Here is a 22,029-nt window from a genome sequence, read left to right as displayed (position 1 = left end):
AATTCTCATTTTTTTTCTCGCCCCCATAGGTATTGTCTCAATACATTTCAACGGTTGGTAGCTGTGTTCTACCCAATTCCTTGGGTGTCCCAATAATGCTATTCCTAACGTCAGACCGTAACAAACTTGTCGATGCCGTAACGTCAGCGTATCTGTCACTCTCTTCCTAATAAAAAGTACTTAACATAACTGAAACACTGTTCTCACTTCTACATACTGCACGTCACACGAAAACAAATTATGTAGTTAAAATTTCCTACAGCACTAATAAATAACTCAAGCAACGACAATCACGTTCGACACAGCTGGTTGGTTACTGGCGACTGATAAGACAGATCCTTTCAGCTGGGCAAGTACAAGAGAAGAGGCGTTCGGGGAGAGGTGGGCGGCAGGTGATCTAGTGTGATAAGCAGATGCATACGGCATTGGGAGCAAATTATTTATACTATTACTGCTCTTAGAATTTAGCACTAAAGTGTTTTCTTCGTTATTCAAGAGACTTCAATAATTTTATGTTAAAATTTAATTGTACGATAGGCCAGAAAATCAGTGCATTTTTACAAATAATTAACTAGGTTTTTATGCTTGTGGTGTACAGAAATAACCGTAATAAATATGTTTTATGTATTTTTTTCTCCTTTCCAATGCTATTTCAAAAATTTAAAAGACCGAAAAGTATAGGAAATATTTAAAAAATATTTTTTGGAAAATCAGTTGAAAAGTGAATCTTTCGTTGATTTTTCTAATATTTGGGCTCTACTCGGCAGCAGAAGGAGTTGTCTGATCGAGTTGAGATTTTTTATACGTTTTATTGATGCGATTTGGCCAAAAATCCGCACTAGCCGTAACCGGATTTCGAAAAAAAGTTTTTTTCGATACACCCTACTGTACATTATCATTTTTCGACAATTATTTAACACTTTTAATAACTTTCTTTCTTGAGGTAATAATATTTCAATACCTTATATTTTTATTTGTTTCAAAAGGAATAACAGAAATTTGTAAATGTCAAATACCAAAGTTGTATTAAATTGAAAAAAAAAATACTCATTACGAAAGGTAGCCACAACACAGTGTTGCGTTACAACTGGTCGATTCCAGAATATAGATTCTCTCCCTTTTTTGACGAAAAATTGATGAAGTGTTCAGTTGAAAATTTTCAAATCCCCCCTCATCTAAAATGCAAGGTTAATTCAACCGAACCCTATATCAACGAATTTTTTAGGCCTTACTTATTTAATTTACCTTTCATTTTCAAATGACGCACGACTTGACCAAAACAATAGAAGATTTTGATAAACGTATTTCTAATTTAGATACTAACAATTAAATTTCATCACTCTATGTTTGAATTTTAAGTCTTTCTAACCTCCACAGTTAGTTTTTAACTTGAATCCAAAGGTTATGGAATACTTCTTCACTATTCCATTTTAACTTCCCAAGTTCGATTTAACCGAAGTATCGTATATTACAGGTTACACTTTACATGTCGTATCTTACGTGCCGGAATTCAATACGATGACTCACAGCAAACGTGTCACGTACATCAGTTGACTCATCAACTGACAAAACAGCTAAAGCCATCTATTTAATATCCCCATAGGTTTCCCAACTACCTAAGAGGTAACTTTGTGTAATAATTGCCAAAAGTATTGATAATACTCTGCTTCAAACAATTACATATTTCTTTTACAAATTTTTGTAACTCTCTTTTTCATGGAATTAAACTATTTCGTTACAACGTTCTTCTGAAAACGGTTGAGCAAAGTCATCCAAAATTGTCAGATAGACATCTTAATCTGTGGTGCCAAAAATGTTGGGCCAATAATACGCGTAGCAAGCATAACATGCCACACACCTATTCTCTGGTCATGTAAGGGCATCTCATGTATTAGATGGAAATTTTCTGACGCTAAATACCTGCTGTTCTGGGCATTTATGTATTTTGACGAAACTATGCCTCCTCTAATATGATGAATCTAAACGTGTCCAATCGATCGTGAAACAATCAGGGAGAAAAATCTAAGGTTTAGGTTGTCCAGTTCATGCAATTGAAAATGAAATGAAATCTTTGAAATGAAAATGAAATCTTTGAGTTTTACGTCCCACGTTTATGCCGGTTAGGCTAAAGGAGACAGTGATGATGAGAGATGAGTGAAATGGTGGAATGAAGAATGTGGGAGGAAACGGGAGAAACCATAGAAAACCCAAGAGCACGGTGTTTGTCCACCACAAAGTTCACTTGGCGGGGGCTGGGATCGAACCCGGGACCCCAAGCACCAGAGGTGAACGCTCTACCACTGAGCCACCGCGCCCCCTAGTTCATGCAATTGTCGTACAACTGTGATGCGGAACGATTTTAACTTTAAACTCTTCAGGGAATGTGTACACATATTTCTACTCGTCCCGATTTGTTACGATAGTTTTGTGGTAGACTTTTAAAGACTCCAAAGCATCACTTCAGAAATTCATTCGTCTCCATTTTTTTTCACAAATTGATGAATAGTGTGTTTAACTGGGACAGCACGAGTAGGAAATATTGTACGGAATAACTCTTGTTTCCTTTAAAGAATCGGTTCCCTATGTACGACTCTACAAGTCACTCCCTCTGGTATCGAATACTTCAGTAACGCACACACAACATACATCACCAGGGCCCGGATCTTGTTGATCTAAAATTTTCTAAAAAGTGACCTATAAAATGACACTAAAATTCCCCTAAAATGACCCTAAAATTCACAAAAATTGACCATAAAACTTGAGTTTTTTGAACGTTTATTTTGTAAACATTGGCATTTTTTGAATATCTATTGGATTTTAATGCCATTTCTCACTCATTTTCAAAAATTTTCTTTCAATTAGTTGCAGTCTATTGATCATTTGTGTCTTTGGTATTAAAAAAATATATATATTAAAATTAAACTTTGCACAATTTAGTAAACACATTTCTTTGCATTACAAATATATAGGGCTGTATCCAGTTAAGCAACATATAAACATTTTGTAAGCTGTGACACAACAAACTAACTCAGGAACTTACTTTGTAATCGTCACAAAATTTAGCTCATACCTTATTCAGCATTACAGATGATAACTGTAAACATGCGCAAGTTCCCTTGAGTGAATGAGCGCCTGTTGTCCGCTAGCACACTCTTATATTTGGAAAAGCTCCTTTCAACGTCAACAGAAGCTATGGGCGCATACTTGAAATAAACTATGTCATTGGGGCTTAAATCTTCAACTTTGGTGGAGGATAACACTTCACCTTGCTGTACACTTGAAATTGCACACAAAGTATTGTATCCATTGTTTATTTCCAGCATATGTTTCAATTTACACAGAATACTGGATTGCCTTTGCATATTGTAATTCAAATGAGTTAACGACACGTTTTACTACGTCAAAATTATCGCAGTAATAAACACAAGCGTCGATCCACTTTGCCCATCTCGTAACAACAGGTTGTGGTGGCAAAGAAATGTTTGGTGCTGCAGATTTGAATGCCCTTCTGCGGGATGGGGCCTTCTGTGAAATGGAGAAATCTTTTTGACATTCGAAACCAATGAATCGATTTTAGGAAAATATGTCCGTACTTCTTCTGCCACTCGGTATAAACCATGAGCTAAGCACGTTACAGGGACCATTTTTGGATAAGACGATTTTATTGAATTACCAACCTTAATTATATACGGAGCAGCATCTGTTACAAAAAGAACACGGTCATGTTGGACACCTTCAAGCCAAAGTAGGGACATAGATTTATCGAAAAATCTAAATATTGTAAAATAGTTTACAGATTCCAACACTTGACTACTTAGCAAAAATATTTTGTTCGGGTAGGCGACTTTCATTGATCCAACAATAACATTGGCTATATACCGTCCCTCCACATCACTAGTCTCGTCTATAGAAACAAAAATTTTCTGATTCCGAAGTTCCTCTCTTATTTTTCTTATTGTGTCCTCGTAACACTTTTGCATGTAATTTTTCCTAAGAGTCGGTTCGTCTGGAATGGAACGACCTGTATGACGTTCCAGGAAATCCCGCTATTTCACATTGTTGAGTTTCCAAAAAGGAATGTTTGAAGACGAAAATTTCACACAACTCTTTTGAAAACTCTGAGGATTTGCCTTTACTATTCGAAGCATTCTCCACAAGTAACAACTGTTAGCACTTCTTTGTATATTTGTTTTCTACTGCGCATAAATGTTTCTTGCGGCTGATATGATTTTGCAAAGTGTATCTTTTCTCTGCTGTCACTTTTACTTCACATACCTTGCAAAACAATATTGAACCGTCAGTACTAAAAACATCCTCACCAAATTTAGTAACAATCTGTCTTAAATGAGAAGCTGTAGATGGTTTAGGCCTCGGCATTGTACGTACTGAAAAAGTCAATTCACTTCTGAGTTGAAACTAGGAAGCACACTTAAAGAATAAAAGTTCGCAAGTGTAGACTGTATACACGAGAACAATAAACAAAAGCCCTGTTTAAAATCTGTACGTCTTCTATTTTTAGTCATTTACGTGATCACATCTTTTATGGTCCACAACCCGAAACATCTGCTTTGGCCACCTACCAACCCCCACCCCTCGTCAACCAATGTAGTTTTTCCACCCCAATAATCAAGAAATAGGAAAAGAGATTATTTACCTTCGTGTTTTTCAAATCCGCAAACAGTGTTCATTTTAATATTTCCTTATGTAGAAGAAAAAGAATAAAAAGATCATAAGTGACCTAAAAGTTACCTTAAAATATTAAAAAGTGACCAAAAACTTCAAAATGGCAAAAAGTGACCAAAAGTTGAACCTAAAAAGAAATATTTTTAGACCCTGGAGTTGATGGATAACGTTTTTATTTGAACTTGCCTTGTCCTATGCGTAACAGAAAAAAGTTGACTTGTCAACAAGATCCGGGCTCTGTACATCACCATCTTCATTTCATCAGACAACTGACGGTCGTAGCATGGAAGGGAAGAACGACCAAGTGATTCATGGGAGGGAAGTTGTTCTTACGTAGAAATGTATGTCCTTTTTCTTTGTCCCAATTTTCAGTATCTATTCAATATTCCATATTCTGGCGTTTCGTGGCCCACCCTGTATAAAGTAACAATTGAAATAAAGTGAATAAACCTTATTATAAAAGCAAGAACGCTTCTAATAGTTCGCAGCCAGACTAATAGTTGTCGCTTGCTGCGCTATTCTCTACTTGACGCCAAGAGACGTCGGTAACAGGCAGACAATTTCCAGACAAATCTTTCGCTTGGGGAGGTTAAGTAAAGCGTGGGACAACCAATGGCGTGTGGACTAGGCAAATGAAACGAAGATTGTAAAGATTTGTAGTTGAGCAGATACACTACAGCGCGAACATTTGTCAGTTATATTCGTTCTCTGGCAGCACTGCAGCCCTCTCATTTGCTAACAGCGTTTAAAAGGAGTTCGGGGTACCGCTTTAAAACGTTGTTCCTCAGCATGATTTAAATAATTATTTAACTATAAGTTGTTAACTACACGTTCTCTTCCGTTATCAGACAAGACCGTTATTAAACGATGAAAAATTGTTTGATAGATGTATATTTTGTGTAACAATGTAACGATATTGTAACGGTGTGTTGTCATAACAAATTAATAACAATACAACAATTCATATTTTTTATATTCTGAAACTTTCACTTCCATGAGAACGAGAAAAGAAGAGCGAAATATTTTTTTCTATCTTTATTCCGTCAAACACTACTCTGATTCATCCCTATTCTCTGATTCATTCATGACCTAGGATTGGAACATAATCCATGAGTATATATCTTCAGTGTTCTATGTATTTGGTTGGTACATTCTATGCGTACAAGAATTTTGGAGTGCTGCCAACGCTAACAAAACGTATGGACAGAATGATACACTCAAAATTTAATGTTCCTGGTAACATCACTGCGAAGATAATTTTTTCAAGATATGTAAATTTCGTTCTTCGTATAAAAATTTATATTTGTCATCACGTATCGTGTTCTTATTTGTTAAAACAGTATAAAATGTCTTTTGTTTTCCAGTTCAATCCACTCGAACTGTCAACAAAATTTATTAAATCAATATGGACATCATTCTAGGTGAAGCCTACTCCTGCGGAAGGGAAGTAGAACTCCCCAGGTCACCGTCTATGAGCTGAGTAGATTTGTCGCTATGTTGTCTTCAAAACCCAAGAACTAAGGGATAACATGAGTGAGAGTATCAGAATCTTACTTTAGAATATACTGGAAACACCTGAGTGAAGGAAAATGAAGCCTCTGCTACAAACACTTAACAATGTTGTATTTCAAACGAAGCAATTTCCAGCAGCCAGAAGATATGACAATTAAAATACCTCTCTAGAATGTACTGCAAACGACCAGGTGAGAAGTGGTTTCGAGGGAGAAGACAATGACGTCCCGGGCCACAAAAAGTGAAAAGACTTTAGACTTCTCACGAAATTATTTCCATACCACCAACGAGAAGATGTGACGACCAAAAAAAATCACTCAAACGCTCAAATGAGTTGTTCCATGTGAGAACACCCCAGACCACCAACAATGAACAAAATTTAGATTTCTCATAAATTAGCTGCAGGACAAGAATCAGAAGACATAACAACTAAAGGACTCAAAATCCTTTAGAAGATGTCTCATACCTTCAGGTGAGGCGTGGTCCCAGGGGAGGAGAGGAGGACGCCCTGGGCCACCAACGGCAAACCAAGATTACATTCCAATAGAGATAATTCGAATATGGAGCCAACAAGACATCGAGACATCACAAACCTATAGAATATATCTGATACCTTCAGCTGCGGAGTGGTCCTCGGGGGAGGGGAGGAGGATGCCCGGGCCACCAACAGCAAACCAAGTTTACAATACAGGAGAAAATTATTTTGAACGAGATAAAGCAGGAGGTGCAAGAAATGGAACTTAACGCCGTTAGTAGTTTCGAAAAGAGGAGGAGAACTCGCTAGAACTGTGATGTTTATAAATAATGTAAATATGTTATTATTTATATCTGTAAATATTGTATATATCTAAATTAACTATAACGTTTGTAAATAATGTACATATGTATTATTTGTAATTTTGTAAATAATGTATATACCTTTGTAATTATGTAAATAGGTGTAGTGATTGTAAATATTATATTATATGTAAATAAAATTGTAAATATTTATAAATATAGATATTGTTATATTTGTTGAAACTATTGGTAAATAGAAACTGGTTTAATACTTGTGGTTGAGTCCCTTTTACAGATGACAATAATAATCAGTGTTGTGAATTTTGCGGAAAAGTAGCTAAATCTAGGGGTTTCGACTTCCAGAATAGCAACAACACATAACATTTCCGATTAGCGACTTTTTTGGTAATTTTTAAATGATGATTTGGCGACTTATTTACAAATCTAGCGATTTTTGCGATGTGAACATATCAAGCACTAATTGAAACAGTTTTTATATGTTTGTTTTCCTTTTACTTAATTGAATTAGTCTAAGCGTCAATGAGTTTGGCTAATATACAGCCCATATAGCGTGTGATATTTCCAGAATCCCGGTTTATTTTCTGATAGGCTCCGTCTTATCATATAACGGAAACCAATTTTAACCTTCCATGTCATTTAGGTAGCAGAGCTTCCATTGAAAGGCAGAAATAATACAGCATTACTTCTAAAAGCTCGAGTAAACGGTGAACGGATGTAAGTTTTTTTTTCTCTGTAAAGGTTTAAATTTCATGTGCTTTTTTTTTTTTTTTTTTTTTTTTTTTTTACTAGAGAGCTTTAGTGAACGCGGAATTGAACCTTCTGGTTCTATATGGCATGGAGTTGATTTTGATTTTAATGTCACGTTCAGCAGAGAGATACGTGGAATCCGAACCATCTGAGTTCTCGCCGGGAATCGGAGCCGGGTCTCCCGCACCAAAGGCGGGTACACTAACTACCTTGCATGGAGTTATATATAAGAGAGAGAGAAAGAAAGACGAAATGCCACGCATAATTTTTAGCGACTTTTCATCCCAAATTGGAGTCATTTCACCTCGCACTTAGCGACTTTTCATGTCAACTTTTTGGCGACACTGATAAGAATTGAAGTTGAAAGAAAAAAGTAAATAGTTGGCTATAACAGTGGCACCCAAGAATACTCCTATCGTTAATCCACGTATTTTGTACAAACTACTCGTAAATAGTATGACATAAAGTTAGAAATAACATAAATTCAAATGGCAGTATTGAATACTACACTTTTTGGTGGTGATGCTGGTGGTAATCATAAAATTTGTGAGCGTAAAAGCTTACTGACTATAATAGGAAATTAAACTAATATACGTTGATATTCGATGTAGTTTAACATTCCTTTATAGCATGGATATATGTAGAGCTACACACGAGTCTCAGAGGGGCTAGGAAATGAGAAAAAAATATGTTATAATAATATGGTAAAAAATTAAATTTTTGTATAATTTTGAATGCAAATTGTCGATTTAAATATGTAAACTTTTGTTAAACAAATAAAATGTGACTTGAAAGTACAATAAAGAGACTGACTCCAAGCACTCCGCTCCGTTGTTTTGATAGAACTGAACAGTTGTAGATGGTGAGTCACAATTACTATCACATGTTTAGTTTATCTGTCACGTCGACGTCTGGGTTCGACCGATCATTCACTTCACCAATCTTGTTCTTGCAATGGTGATTTCGCTGGCGCACATCTTGTCTTGTCTGCTGCGACAGATGGCAGTCGCTATCAGAAGTGAGTCGTGACGACTGTACCCTGTTGACGTCTGCATATAATAGTTTTGTGTTTTAATAAAATAGTTCTACGATTTTTGAATTATGATAACTTTATTTGTGATGTTAATAAACTAAAAATGTCTTCCAAACGTTCTGGATGTTAAAATAGGAAGCGAAAAGCTAAATCCTTAAAACAAGTATAATATTGTAAGATTGTATGAATATGTTAATAATATTGTAAGAATATGTTTTAAAAGGGACTTGAAAGTAGACTAGATAGACTCTATGACCAATTCTCAGTATCACTACTTTCAAAATTATATTTGCAGAAGGTATTAATATATGTTAAAAAGAACAGAAACAAACGGGAAGTAATAAAACATACATATATAACCAGAAATGTGACAAACAAAAATTTAGAAATTAGAGCAACGAGTAAATCAATAACTCAATACCAAACATATTACAGAGCTCCGAAGATCTATAATGAACTCCCACTCCGAATCAAAGATGAAAGTAATTTCAAAACATATAAAAGGTTAATTTTACAGTGGTTAAAAAAATTAAAAAGTGTTTTTAAAAAACTATTGTTAGCTAAAAGTAAGAATAAACCTCATATGTTACGATAAGAAAATAAATAAAACACGAGAATCAGGCTCACACACAAGCATTTGCTTATGTGAGCCATTTTCTATCTTTTTTATTCTTTGCATAAAAAATACAAAAAATTCGCAATATAGAAATAAGTGCATTGAATTAAATTACCCGACACTGGGAGATAGACATGACTTCTGGAAGTCCGAAGTCCTGTCATCTCTGAATACCGGGTACATTAAACTCTACTAATAAAGAGAATCTAGGAAATCCGATTTCCTTTGGAGAAGTAATAGCACTTATAAGTAGAAAATTTACTTGTTAATTTCTGTAGCAGTTATTTTTCTTATTCTTTTATTTTATTTTCATTAATATTTTGTATATTGTTATTTTATAATTTAATATGTTTATGTATATTCTGTTTATGTATTTTTTATGTATATTCTTTATATATTGGATACATCCAATATATTAATTTTCTTCTTTAAATAAATACATAAAATAAATAAGTGGAAACCAGTGTTAAATTAGTATCCAAGTACTTATCAAAACCCTGTCTCTGGTAAAAAAATGTAGCAACGAATGACGATCAGACGAACCTAACTCAGTACAACTACCAGTGTAAAGATAGTTCACAAAGTGAAATTGGTATTCATGAAATCACAAATATAGCTGATAAAGCTTGTCAAAGTGAAGAATATGTAACTGTAACTCATTCATTGGAAGAGCAAGAAAATGGAAGATCCAGCTCGGCGGATGTTATAGTTTCACGGATGTTATAGTCGTGTGCAACAGCCGGCCCGCGGCCAATATGCGGCCCGCCTAACCCTGTCTTCCGGCCCGCTGGTCAGTTATTAAAAACAACAATTACTTAGGTATTATATATATATATTTCTTTTTACAAAACCCGTTAAGAGTAAACTGGAAGTTTTCCATTGATCACACGGTGCGAAACGTCGCAACGCCCTGAAGACAAGCACTTGGCAAGCGCAGGTACTTGGGGGAAATTTCCCTCGGTATAAGGATTGTTAGATGTACCGACAAAGTTCTAAATACATTATTCTGCCCCTCTTTAGTGAGTAAATATTTTGGTTACCAGTATAACAGTTGTTTTGTGTTATTGTGATGTAAATTACGATGAACATGTTCCATCATTTAATTCTATACTATTCAATTGTCGTAAAAATGATATACCTACAGTGAGGCCCGCGACGCTATTTAGCGCTCTGTGATTGACCCGCCCACTGTTCCAAGTTGCACACCTCTGGCTTAATCGAAAGGATCGTCATTACATTATAACAGAATAGCTGTTCTCGCCATATTTAGAGATATATCCCAAAGATGGAACAAAGAGGTCATTTTCTGATGTATTTTACTATTGGCTTCCCCGAAATGGTGAAAAAGGTACAAGACGTTGGCTATTGTGTTCTCTACTAAACAATAGTGTTTACGTTTTCGTTTGTAAAATATTTAGTGTTGCATGTTCTAATAAATTTTTGTCAGATCAAAGAGAAAATTTGATTGGAGGCACATTAAAACTATACTGACGTCATGAGACTTCCTCTAATCACCTAAAGTATTATGACAGGTGGGTGGAGGAGGAAAGAAGACTGAGCACAGGTAAAACAATTGATGATGAAAACCAGAAAATAACTGCCGAAGAAAAAGAACGATAGCAAATTAAAGGGTTTCTTGTTATAACATAATTTCTGTCCCAGCACCAAATGTCTTTCCAACACTGTTAAAAATGGTTTCTTAAATTCGAGAAAAAATTCCTCGTATTTGAGAACATCCGTTTCTTATCTGTGCACCGAGTAATACATTCTTAAAAGTGAGATTTCGATTTTCTCAAATCATTTTGAGAAATAATGACTCAAATACGAGTAATTATGTCTCATTTCTGAGGGTGCAATTGGTTTCTTAAATTTGAGAAATAATGTACTTTTTCTTAAAATTGAGAAAGGAACATCTCAGTAAATGAGACATATAACCTCAATTTTGAGAAACACATTTCTCAAAAAAATTTGAGAAGTGTCTTTCTCAAAAGTGAGAAACGATGCACAGAAACGGGGTTCTCAAATACGAGAAGAAGGGAAAAGATATAAACAAAATATAAACATGTAAAAAAAAAAACACTTTTAGTACATACAGAATTTATATTAAATGAACATGTTTAAAATATAGCACATTTAAACCTTTGTTTCAACGCAAGAAAATTACATTCTTTAATAACGAAACATTTGTTTTACAATAAATCAATAAAATAAGCAGATAAATTCTAAGAAAATTATATTCTTTGATAACGAAACGTTTGTTTTACAATAAACCAAAGAATATGCAGATAAATTCTAAGAAAAGTATATTCTTTCATAAAGAAACGTTTGTTTTACAATAAACCAAAAAATAAGCAGATATATTCTAAGAAAATTATACTATTTGATAACGAAACGTATGTTTTACAATAAACCAAAAAATAAGCTGATAAATTCTAAGAAAATTATATTCTTTGAACGAAACGTTTGTTTTACAATAAACCAAAAAATAAGCAGATATATTCTAAGAAAATTATACTATTTGATAACGAAACGTTTGTTTTACAATAAACCAAAAAATAAGCTGATTTGTGATTATGTTGATTTTTCTTTAAGAAGATGAGTTTCTAAAGCAAGTTATTATTCATGTTACCATCGTATGTTTAAGTTCACACAGATTATAGACTAAATAGAGTAATTCGTAGCTGTAAATTATTAACAATATACAAAAATCACACACACAAAAAGTTACTACTATGTATCAAAAACGACTTCAATCGGTCGATTAGTTTTTAGATTATGAACTTATGAAATAACAGATAAAAGGTATCAACCACTTTTGTTCCTGACTCCACTATGCTTATCTTTGCAAATGAAATAACTTTGTTTACAGCCATCATATGTGCTCTCGACTACATATATCTTAGGAACAAAAGATTATTAGAACTCATTTCGTGTTTCAATACAAGTATAAAATACGGTTCACAACCATCATATGCGATTTCGATTACATAATATTACACTATCTTAGAAACAAAAGGTTGTTGGAGCTCATTTCATGTTCTAATCAGAGGCGGCTCGTGAGGGAAGTTATATCGGTAAAAATAAAGTGTTTTATTGTTTCAAACAAAAGAAGGAAAGTTGCCTAGTGTTCTAATTGTTGAGAGCAAGAATGACAATAGGTAACTTTTTTCACTTAGTTCGAAGCGATAAAACATTAAATTTTACCTATGTGATTTCCCTTACGAGCCGCACCTGGTTTCAGTGCAACGTGTAACTTATGGTTCACAACCATAATGTGATTTTGAATACAGAAGTATTACACTATCTTAGAAACAGAAAGGTTTCTGGAACTAATTACATGTTTGAATATAACAAAATATGGTTCACAACCATCTTATGTGTTCTCTACTGCAAAAGTATTATACTATCTTAAAAAAAAAAAAGGTTATTGGAACTAATTTCATGTTTCAATGTAACATATAAATTATCGTCACCATTATGGAAAGAGGAACGAACATGAAGTGGCAAATAATTATAAAGAGAGTTTATAGTTACAACTTGTACAGTCGTTCGTGGTGTTACTACATACGCATGGAAATGTTCAGAGAAACCAATCGTCTGAAAACTTTTACATAAGATGTAAACTGACTCCATGAAAAGCACAATGTCCTCAATTTGACAAAATATAGGTGTATCTCTCCCACACTTGTAGAATGCATCGTCCAAAAATAGCCACACGTTCTTGCAATATGGTGAAAATTCTAAATTCAAAGTGTATGTAAGTTTGAAAACTAAGTCTACAGCTTTCAACACAGAAGTTGCTGGAATGATATGGTCCTCAATGATTACGAACACTTGCTGTGGACGCACAAGATCTCCTATAACAAGAACAAAGGGCTGGGTTCTCATTCCATTCAAAAGTCTTTCTTCCTTCATGATCCGTTCCAGTCCAGCTCCCACCTACCAAAAAGCGAATAATAAATGTTAGTATTTTTGTAGGTAAATCTATCGTTAGTTTAAGTTAATAACATGAGACAAAATCTGGAATGTTCGATTTTTTTTTTTTTTTTGCGTGAGGGCATGTTGTGCATGAATTTCTAAAATGTTTTTGATCATAAATTGAACGTAATTAAGGTTATTGCAAACAAATGGAATTCTGTATGGAACATAAGAATTCTTTTTTTTTTAAGTATCATTATTGTCTGAGCTTTTCCATCGTCTGATAATGAATGACAACATTTTAACTTACGGAAATAAAATCGTATTTATTTTGATTTAGGTAAACGTTTTACGTTTATGATCTGAAACAAAAGGACACAGCAATGTTAACAAAATGGTGAAACAAAATTAGAGACGAAACGTAAAGACCCCCCCACCCAAAAAAAAAGACACGCGGTGGACACTATATTCACAACATGAAGTAATATACAGAAAATTATCAATTTAATGGACACACCTGAAAACTAAAGATCTTTCGTTGGCAGTGGAAGCGTCCAGCTACTGTTGTGGTGTTTTAGTACAAACGCTGTACTACGCAAGGAGCAATAGAAGGGCAAGATGCAATGAATTGAGCAGACGTTCAATGTTGAAAAAATGAAATGAAAAAGAAATCTTTCAGTTTTACATCCCACGGTTATGCCGGTCAGTATAAGAAAGGCTAAAGGAGACGGTGAGTATAAGAAAAGAATGAAATGGTGGAATGAAGAAAGTGGGATGAAACGGGAGAACCCCGAGAAAACCCATGAGCACGGTGTTTGTTCACCACAAAGTCCACACGCCGCGAGCTGGGATCGAACCAGGGAGGTGAACGCTCTACCACTGAGCCACCGCGGCCCTTCATAGTGTTGAAATATGCGACCGTTCCGATTTCCCAAGAGGGCAAACCTTTTTCGCTCCGCTATGTCGTGCAAGCGTAACGAAAGTGGCAAATGTGTGTGTGTGTCTCGAGGCAGAATATCCCAGGTAATGATGGCCTACAAAACTGGATAAACCACATCGGCGAAGAGGAACAGTGGTTAGAAGAAAAACATCAGTGACAGGTACCGGTCCCATCAAGTATTTACGCGGACTATTACTCAGAACCTTTGTACAACTGCGCGGCAAGTGACGAAGGAACTCAAGCAGCCCTTCCTACAGCCTTATCGACAATCACAGTCCGCCATGATTACATTACATGAACATACAAGGTTGGATTTCACTGGCGAAACCATTGATAGAGGACCTAACATTTTAAAACTGCGCCAATGCTGCCGCGAATATACATAGACAGTTGATGACTGGAAAAGTATGATATGGTCGGATGAGTCATCGTTTATCTTATTGCAAACTATAGGCTATGTTTATGTCTGGGGACTCCCTCAGAAAAATATGATCCACAGTATCTCCAGCCAATCGTGAAATATGGGAGCAATATGGCTGCATGAAGCTGCGGGTAGCAATATCCTGGTTTTTAGTTGGTCCTGTACTGATGGTTACTGGGTGTGACTATGTCGCCATTTTAGGAGACCACATGCATCCTATAGTCCAAATATTGTTTCCAGGCAATGACACCATATTCCAGGATGATGGTACGCCCATGCACACCTACCCTGGTCCGGCCAATCCCTGAACATAATTGAACATCTGTGGTCAGTTTTGGATACACGAACCCCGCGCAGATTTCTACCTCCATCCTCTTTCACGGAACTGACTGATGTACTGCACGCGAAATGATCTAATACTCCATTGTTTTAATTTATAATCATTAATGTTTAAACCGAAAATGGCGATTTATACCACTTTTGGTTTAAATAGAAAATAATGAACGAACACTGAATTAATGTTTGGGATTCTGAGTCAATTCCCGAAAACCGCTTTTCGATCTCACCGCTTTTGTCCTATAAAAATTAATATTGAAACCGAAGTAGCAGCGAATTTCTGCCATTACTGGTTTCAGTGGAAATATAGGGATTAAGGTGGGTTACTTCCTTGAGACCATGTGTCGGTTTCCGAAAATCGCTTGTCGCTAGCTAACATGGTTTTTGAGTTATACCTATTACTGTTGAAACCAGAAATGTTCGATTTCAATCACTTCTAGTTTAAGCAGAAGGTTGTTCAACGAGGAACCTATTCCTCGGACGCTGAATCGATTCCCGAAAACCGCTTGTCGATAGCTGTTACCGTTTTTGCTCTGATACCTGTTCAGAGGCAAGCAGACAGAGTAACACAGGCGTTCTATAAGACTTCCTATATTTATATATACCATAGTTTGGAAGTCAAAATTCGCGGGGAAAGGGAGGGGGTCGTAATTCATCTATGATATTTCACTGATTTTAGCTGTTCCTATAAGTAATGATTTGCTACCCTTAAAGAAAATGTAGGCACTATTGGAGTGTGTGTATGTGTGTGTAAATTCACCCCTTTGTTCTAAGCAAATTTAAATCATCATTGGAATCATATAAAGAAAGTACACAGTAACTTTTGTCTAATAAATTGCAATAATGAATTTCTTTCGTCTAATGAATTTAATAAATTTCACTACGTCATCCTGCAAAGGGCCTAGCGGAATAAGCATGTGAAAACTGCCCCCAAGCATATCTGCACCAAATTTACAGTATCGATTAACATTTATGAGAAACTCAGTTTCCAAAAGTTTCAGCCGCCAAGCATTTTTGGAGGGGTGTTAGGAGGGGGGAAGGAATTTTTTTTTCCTGAACGCCTCAACCGACTTACATAAAGAAAAAAGCTGTTAGGTTTTCTCCCTTGTTTTTAATGGACTGCCACCCCAAACAATAGGGTAACGTGAGAATGTCAAAGGAATCTACATACCAAATTTCATTAAAATCGGATAAGTTTTACGAGAGTTATCGTGGAGCAGACAGATCGACACTCGAACACACACATAAAAGCCGATCAAGTCGAATGATGCTACATTCATCTATGGCTTGGCATAATTACGAAATGAATTAATGGAATGCATGTTTAGTTATGAAATATTAACCTTGAACTACAATTAAACACTCATTTTAATCGTAAACATTTTGATGGTTTCTTATCATCTGTACGTGACTCAGAAAATCTTTACTTTGGTTCGTGGACATCGTATAATGGTAAATGTTATTTTCAGTCTTTAGGAAAAACAGATTACACTTCATTAATAGCAGAATCACCCAATTGAGAGTATTACTTCAATTCACCATCTGGAGGGTTGATGATCTGCCACGTCACACAATGTGGCCTATTAAATAACCTTGGTCCTCATAAATGAAATTATTTTATTTAACAGGTAAGCAGAGGCCACACATTATGTGACGCTGCAATGTATCAAAACTTCAACTTGTTTTGTTGGAGAAACACATTCTCTGTTGTGTTTACTTTTATTAACGAAGTCCCCCCCCCCCCATAGACTGAAAGCATTTGCCATAATGTGAATCCACGAACCAGCACAAAAATTATGTAGTTATCGAAGCCTATAACACAAAATTAATACAACAGGTGCTGAGTGTATTTCAAGGTTAGTATTTCATGATATGATAAAGCTTAACATTATAGCAAAAAGCCTGTATGTTCTTGACTGTTCGCTACTTGGGAATGAACTACAAACTACATTATAATCGTTGATGAATAAGAATTGTACATTATTTCAAGGAAGAAACTAATTTTAACATACACGTGTATGACAACGAAAATAACTTAGTTACTTACAGGTATGGTGTTAATAAAATGCTCCAATGAATCCAAAACTGTTGGACGTTCTTTCACATGTTTTCGTCCCTTTCGTCTGGAAATCACTCCTTGAGGTAGAAGATAGGGTAATAATTTTAGTGCAACGTTCGTTTCTTGAAAGAAAGAAAATAAGGAATGTCAATCTCAGATAGCAAATCTTGCTGTATTTTTTTTTTCTATTTCAACAGACTAGATGTTAGTTCATTTAGAAAAGGTGTACATAAACTTCTGTGCATAGTATTCTATAAACAATTGTTTATGAATATACACCGAAAATAAACAATACAATACAATACAATATTAATTTGGATCGCCATAGAACTGATAAATAGAAATAAATAAATAATAAGCCCAACGAAAGATTTCAATTTAAGGTGGCCTTTTAATGGCCACCCAGTACTAATCAATTGCTTTAAACTAAAATATAGAGAGGAGAGGTTCGAAAGGGTATCGCGCAAAGAAGAAAGTTTGAGAAGCAATTGCCAAAATAAATAAATTAAAATTCTTAAATTTCTCAAAAGCGCAAATGACCAAATCACATCAAAACTAATTCTCCAAATTATATACACTATTCACTAATACACTCAATGTCTTGTCCGAGTACCTATTAGAAACAAAATTGAGCATGACGAAATAAAAATACACCTCCAGAGACGGCTATTGAGCTTAACAACACAATATAGTATAGGTGATAGTATATATATTCACCAGCTTAATATTGTACAAAATATTAAGGGTCAAATTTCCAAATCAAATATACAAATGTACATTAACAGCTGTCACGCATAAATTACTACCTTCTGAACAAAACATTACAGAATGGACAATGTGCTCTATAGGTTTGGATTTACGAAAATCTAGAAGTGTGGAATAAATTTATCGGATTATTTTTTCACAAGTTTATTATTATTATTCAAAATACTAAAATTCACAGTAGTTTCTGTTCATTCTCTCCTCCAATGGAAAGATAAGTTGGCAAACTTCAAAATTCCGGAACAAACCCTACAGAATTAAATAATGAAAACAAAGCACGAAAAGAATGAAATTAAAAAGGTTTACAATCTCATCGACTAATTTTGATAACTGATGCGAGATTTGTTGCTACTTCTGCTTCTCAATTTACTGAAATTTGTATTTCTGCATTAAATTCATAGGTACTGTATTAGATGTTATACTGTTCGGCGGAACACTGTTATACTGTTAATGACTAGATACTGGAATTAATGAATTGTTACGTGAAGTTGTAGATCATCTTGCAGCTGAAATAACAGAAGAAACCATAATACATGGATTGCCTTCTGTAACACTGCTAATCGCTTTACTGCGATGAGTGTAATACACTGCGAACAACTAAGGAATTTATCAACAGTTGTTAAAAGAATACAATTACTTCCTTAGAAACTGGTGTTAAGCGTTGCTAAATTTTTATGTTTCAGAATTCACTGTAACTGGCTTCATGTATTTTACGGAGAGGATATTTTCGCACTTGAGATGTTCTTTAACCCTATTCTTCATGTTGCCGGCCACATGAAGAAACTTGAAAATCCAGTTTCTAAACATGTTCCTATTGTGTACTACTCATGCCAAAACAATTAAAAATACAAATGGTACTTACTTTCTGCAGTAATATCCGTAGTTCGTCCATACTTCGCAAGGAAATCGGAAGCTACGTCTTCTGCTGCTTTCCGACCACAATTTCGGGCTTGTAAAATTAGTTTGTCCGCAATTAGCCCGAAGTCAAGAGTGAGTGCATTAGATCGTCCACCAAATAAACACTCGAATTCACTATCAATCTGAAGAAAAAAAATCATAAACGAACCAAAAGGAAAACAGATATGCAACAACACATACTTAAAAAATTACATATAAGAATGCTTAATAAAGCTACTTAAAAATGTTGACACACCATTGAAGGGTATATGAATTGTTTCTCAGCATTCTGAACTTCAGTAAATAAATCACAATCTGTAATCCATTTCCTGTTACTGTAGTTAAACATGTTGTGAAGTCGCATGCAAAGTCAACACATTTGAACTTCAAAATAGTTTGAAGAACTCATAATTAATGTTTTCATATGCGGTTCTAAACCAGTGGTTCTCAACGTGGGTGTTACTAATAGTCAGGGAGTGTTCTTGTTTCCAAAGGGAGTTCTGAAACAAAGTTCTAATAGTCTATTTAAGATTGCATGACCTATTAGTCTTTTTTTTTTCTTCATATTATGCGACAAAAGCTATTATACATTTTAGTACGCTTTTTACAAATAATAATAATAATTGAAGCGTTTTATGGTTCTTAAACTGCTTTGCCCTAGTCTTACATTCAGCCTTGTGTATGGGTGAACTGGATTAAGATGACAGGAGCATCAAGACAATCGCATTCACCCAAAGAATGCTACGGTCGAAAATGTTAAGAACCACTATTTTAAACTACTATCATCAATACAAAAGATATATTTCTAATAAAAGCCAAGTGTGATACTCACAAATCCACTGCCACCATTTCCCTTCAATATAGGGAACGATCCTATGATCAATTTTGCAAGATTGGTTTTTTGCTTTGTAGTTGGCTGACAGCCGTATTTTTCAATAAAAGCATCTACTATAATTCGGTTGATACTGTACTTCTCTAGAATATTAATCCCTTGATTATTATCCATCTTCTCAAGCAGATCTGGACATTTCCTTTCCAAAAGTGTTCTTAAGTTTAAATTTAAATCATCGTCTTGCTCCTCAGGGGAATGCGACGGAGTTCGGCTTCCACATGTCGACGTTTCAATACTACTACCCTCATCATCACAAGGAGACGAGAAAACGTCTAAGGTTGAATCTGTGTCTTCGTCTCTCAGTGTTGTAGGTGGTGAAGAACATGATGATGATGTCATTTCCTGCCATTTCTTGCGGAATTTTAAGCGAGGACCTGCTTCAGGAATTAATGCTTTAATTGTTTCTTCATCTAACAAATAAAAGCTTTCCTTGTCTATTTTTTCACCTAAAATGAAAACACATACAGTGAGCACAAATGGAAGCTTCGCAACGTAATACACTGCAACTCAAGAGACTGAATCATTAAATTACACCTGTATATCACTAATATTCACAGCTGCTTTTCCCTAGGAAGGTACGGTGGCTACGCGGTTCAGCGATATTTATTACGCGGGTGAAGGTGCATTATTTGCTATATATACAGAGACAGAGAGAACAGATTGTTAAAAAATTAGAATAGCACCACTGCAAGAAACCACTTATTTGATCACAGTGTATCGACAGTAACGCAGTTCACTCTTTCGTCTAACAAATCGTACCAATAAACAAATGCCTTTTTGCATGCATTTCCATCTATCCTCTCCTAACTCCAACATAAATGAATCATTTCCGATTTTAATATTGATCGCCGTAGATCAGAACCAGATAGCCACAAGCGGTTTCTTAGAATGGATTCAAGATCTCAAGAAGAGGTTTCATTTCAGTTTCAACGTCCATTGCCATAGAACAAAAATGGTAACATAGCGAGAAACGGTTTTTATGATCGACTCTGCGTATCACGGAAATATTCCATCCTTACCCGTATCCCTCCACCATAACCGGAAGTGGTAATAGTTTACTACTGTTTCCAATTTAATATTGATCTACACAGAAAAAAAATATTAAGAGATAGCTAAAAGTGGATCTTTGAAATCGATTTAGTGTTCTGAGCGTAAGTACGTACCATCTTCTCTTAACCTATATTTAAACGAGAAATGACAGAAAACTCGCTTCAGTTTTAACGTTGGTTGTGAAAACGGCAATAGATAGCATTAAGTAGTTTTCTTCAATCAATTAAGCGTCCAAAGAACATACATTAAGATCGGAAGTAGAAGTACACTACAATTTCCGGTTTCTATATTGCAAAAAATATCATGCCAAACAAACCAAACTCCTTCACCGATGGACACGTGACAGTACTACTTTCTTGTTAAGAAAAATACAAGCGCGAGGAAGATGACAAGGGGTCATGAAATGTAGCGTCAAGTTTTTTCTACATTTGGGTACTTAAGTCAGTGTAATTTTAAGTAAGAAATAATGCTCCCCTTTTGCGTTATTTCTATCCATTAAAATAAACAATGTTATTTCAGACTTTGTTACGAGGAGGTGGGGGGAACCATCTGATATAGGAGTATTTTCATGTTTTTCATTGGTATATTTTTACCCTGATAACTAAAAGTGTATAAGTTTCAAATTCACGGAGGGGATACAATTTCCCATCAGAAATGCTCCTAAAACAACATGACACATTCAAATGATCACTCGTGAGAAAAACAAGCACCAACCGTACGTGCTGGATGATCAGGAAAACAAAAAATACCCATCATTCTTTCAAACAGGATGTAGGCCCACTTGCTTCAATAGATAGCATGTATGATACACGCAGAAAAAAACTGATTTCATATCAGATCAATTCGTCTATAGGTACGAAGACATTGATATACAAAAAGCGAAAAATGTATAACTGGACAGAGAATCGAATGCGCGTCTCCGGTTTATTGTGCTCACGCGTTAATCACTAAGCTAACCGGTTCGCTTCCAGATCACCCTTGCACTTTTTGAAATGAAACCCACAAAAACTGCACCAGGAGCTGCGGTGGCTCAAAGGTAGAGCATTCACCCTGGTGCGTGGGGTCCCTGGTTCGATCCCAGCTCACGCCAAGTGGGCTTTGTGGTGAACATCCACCGTGTGCGTGGGTTTTCTCGGGATTCTCACGTTTCCTCCTCACTTTCTTCATTCCACCATTTCATTCATTCGCATCATCAGTCTCTCTTAGTTCCAGGGCATAATCGTGGAACGCTGAACTGAAAGATTTCATTTTTCAAAAACTGCCCAGGCGTATTATAATTCTATATTCGTTTAGCGGGTACAAGCCTAAAAGATGAAACGGTAGAATCCATTAAGATGTTCATTACACCATGAAACGTGACTCAAA

At 35.4% G+C, this 22,029-nt stretch overlaps 1 protein-coding gene across 1 annotated transcript; it reads right to left on the bottom strand.

Moving 5' to 3' along the window:
• Positions 1–12,071: 12,071 nt before the first annotated feature.
• Positions 12,072–20,359, bottom strand: LOC145662606 (uncharacterized). Its single transcript, XM_081728325.1, has 4 exons — positions 19,555–20,359; positions 18,688–18,865; positions 17,052–17,185; positions 12,072–13,328 (listed from the first exon to the last, which is right to left on the bottom strand). The coding sequence occupies exons 1-4, from the start codon at positions 19,951–19,953 to the stop codon at positions 12,798–12,800; spliced, it is 1,242 nt and encodes a 413-aa protein (XP_081584451.1). The 5' UTR covers positions 19,954–20,359; the 3' UTR covers positions 12,072–12,797.
• Positions 20,360–22,029: the final 1,670 nt, after the last annotated feature.

Source organism: Thermobia domestica, chromosome 10 (assembly GCF_964235325.1).
Source record: "Thermobia domestica chromosome 10, izTheDome1.hap1.1, whole genome shotgun sequence".
In the NCBI taxonomy this organism is placed as follows: domain Eukaryota; kingdom Metazoa; phylum Arthropoda; class Insecta; order Zygentoma; family Lepismatidae; genus Thermobia; species Thermobia domestica.
This window is presented reverse-complemented; position numbering and strand designations above follow the sequence as displayed.

Coding starts and splice junctions, on each gene's coding strand:
- LOC145662606 (XM_081728325.1), bottom strand. CDS start 19,953: ATGACATCATCATCATGTTCTTCACCACCTACAACACTGAGAGACGAA. Junction 18,866..19,554: donor GAAATGGTGGCAGTGGATTT/GTGAGTATCACA, acceptor TTTTTTCTTCAG/ATTGATAGTGAATTCGAGTG. Junction 13,329..17,051: donor ATTTTATTAACACCATACCT/GTAAGTAACTAA, acceptor GCTTTTTGGTAG/GTGGGAGCTGGACTGGAACG.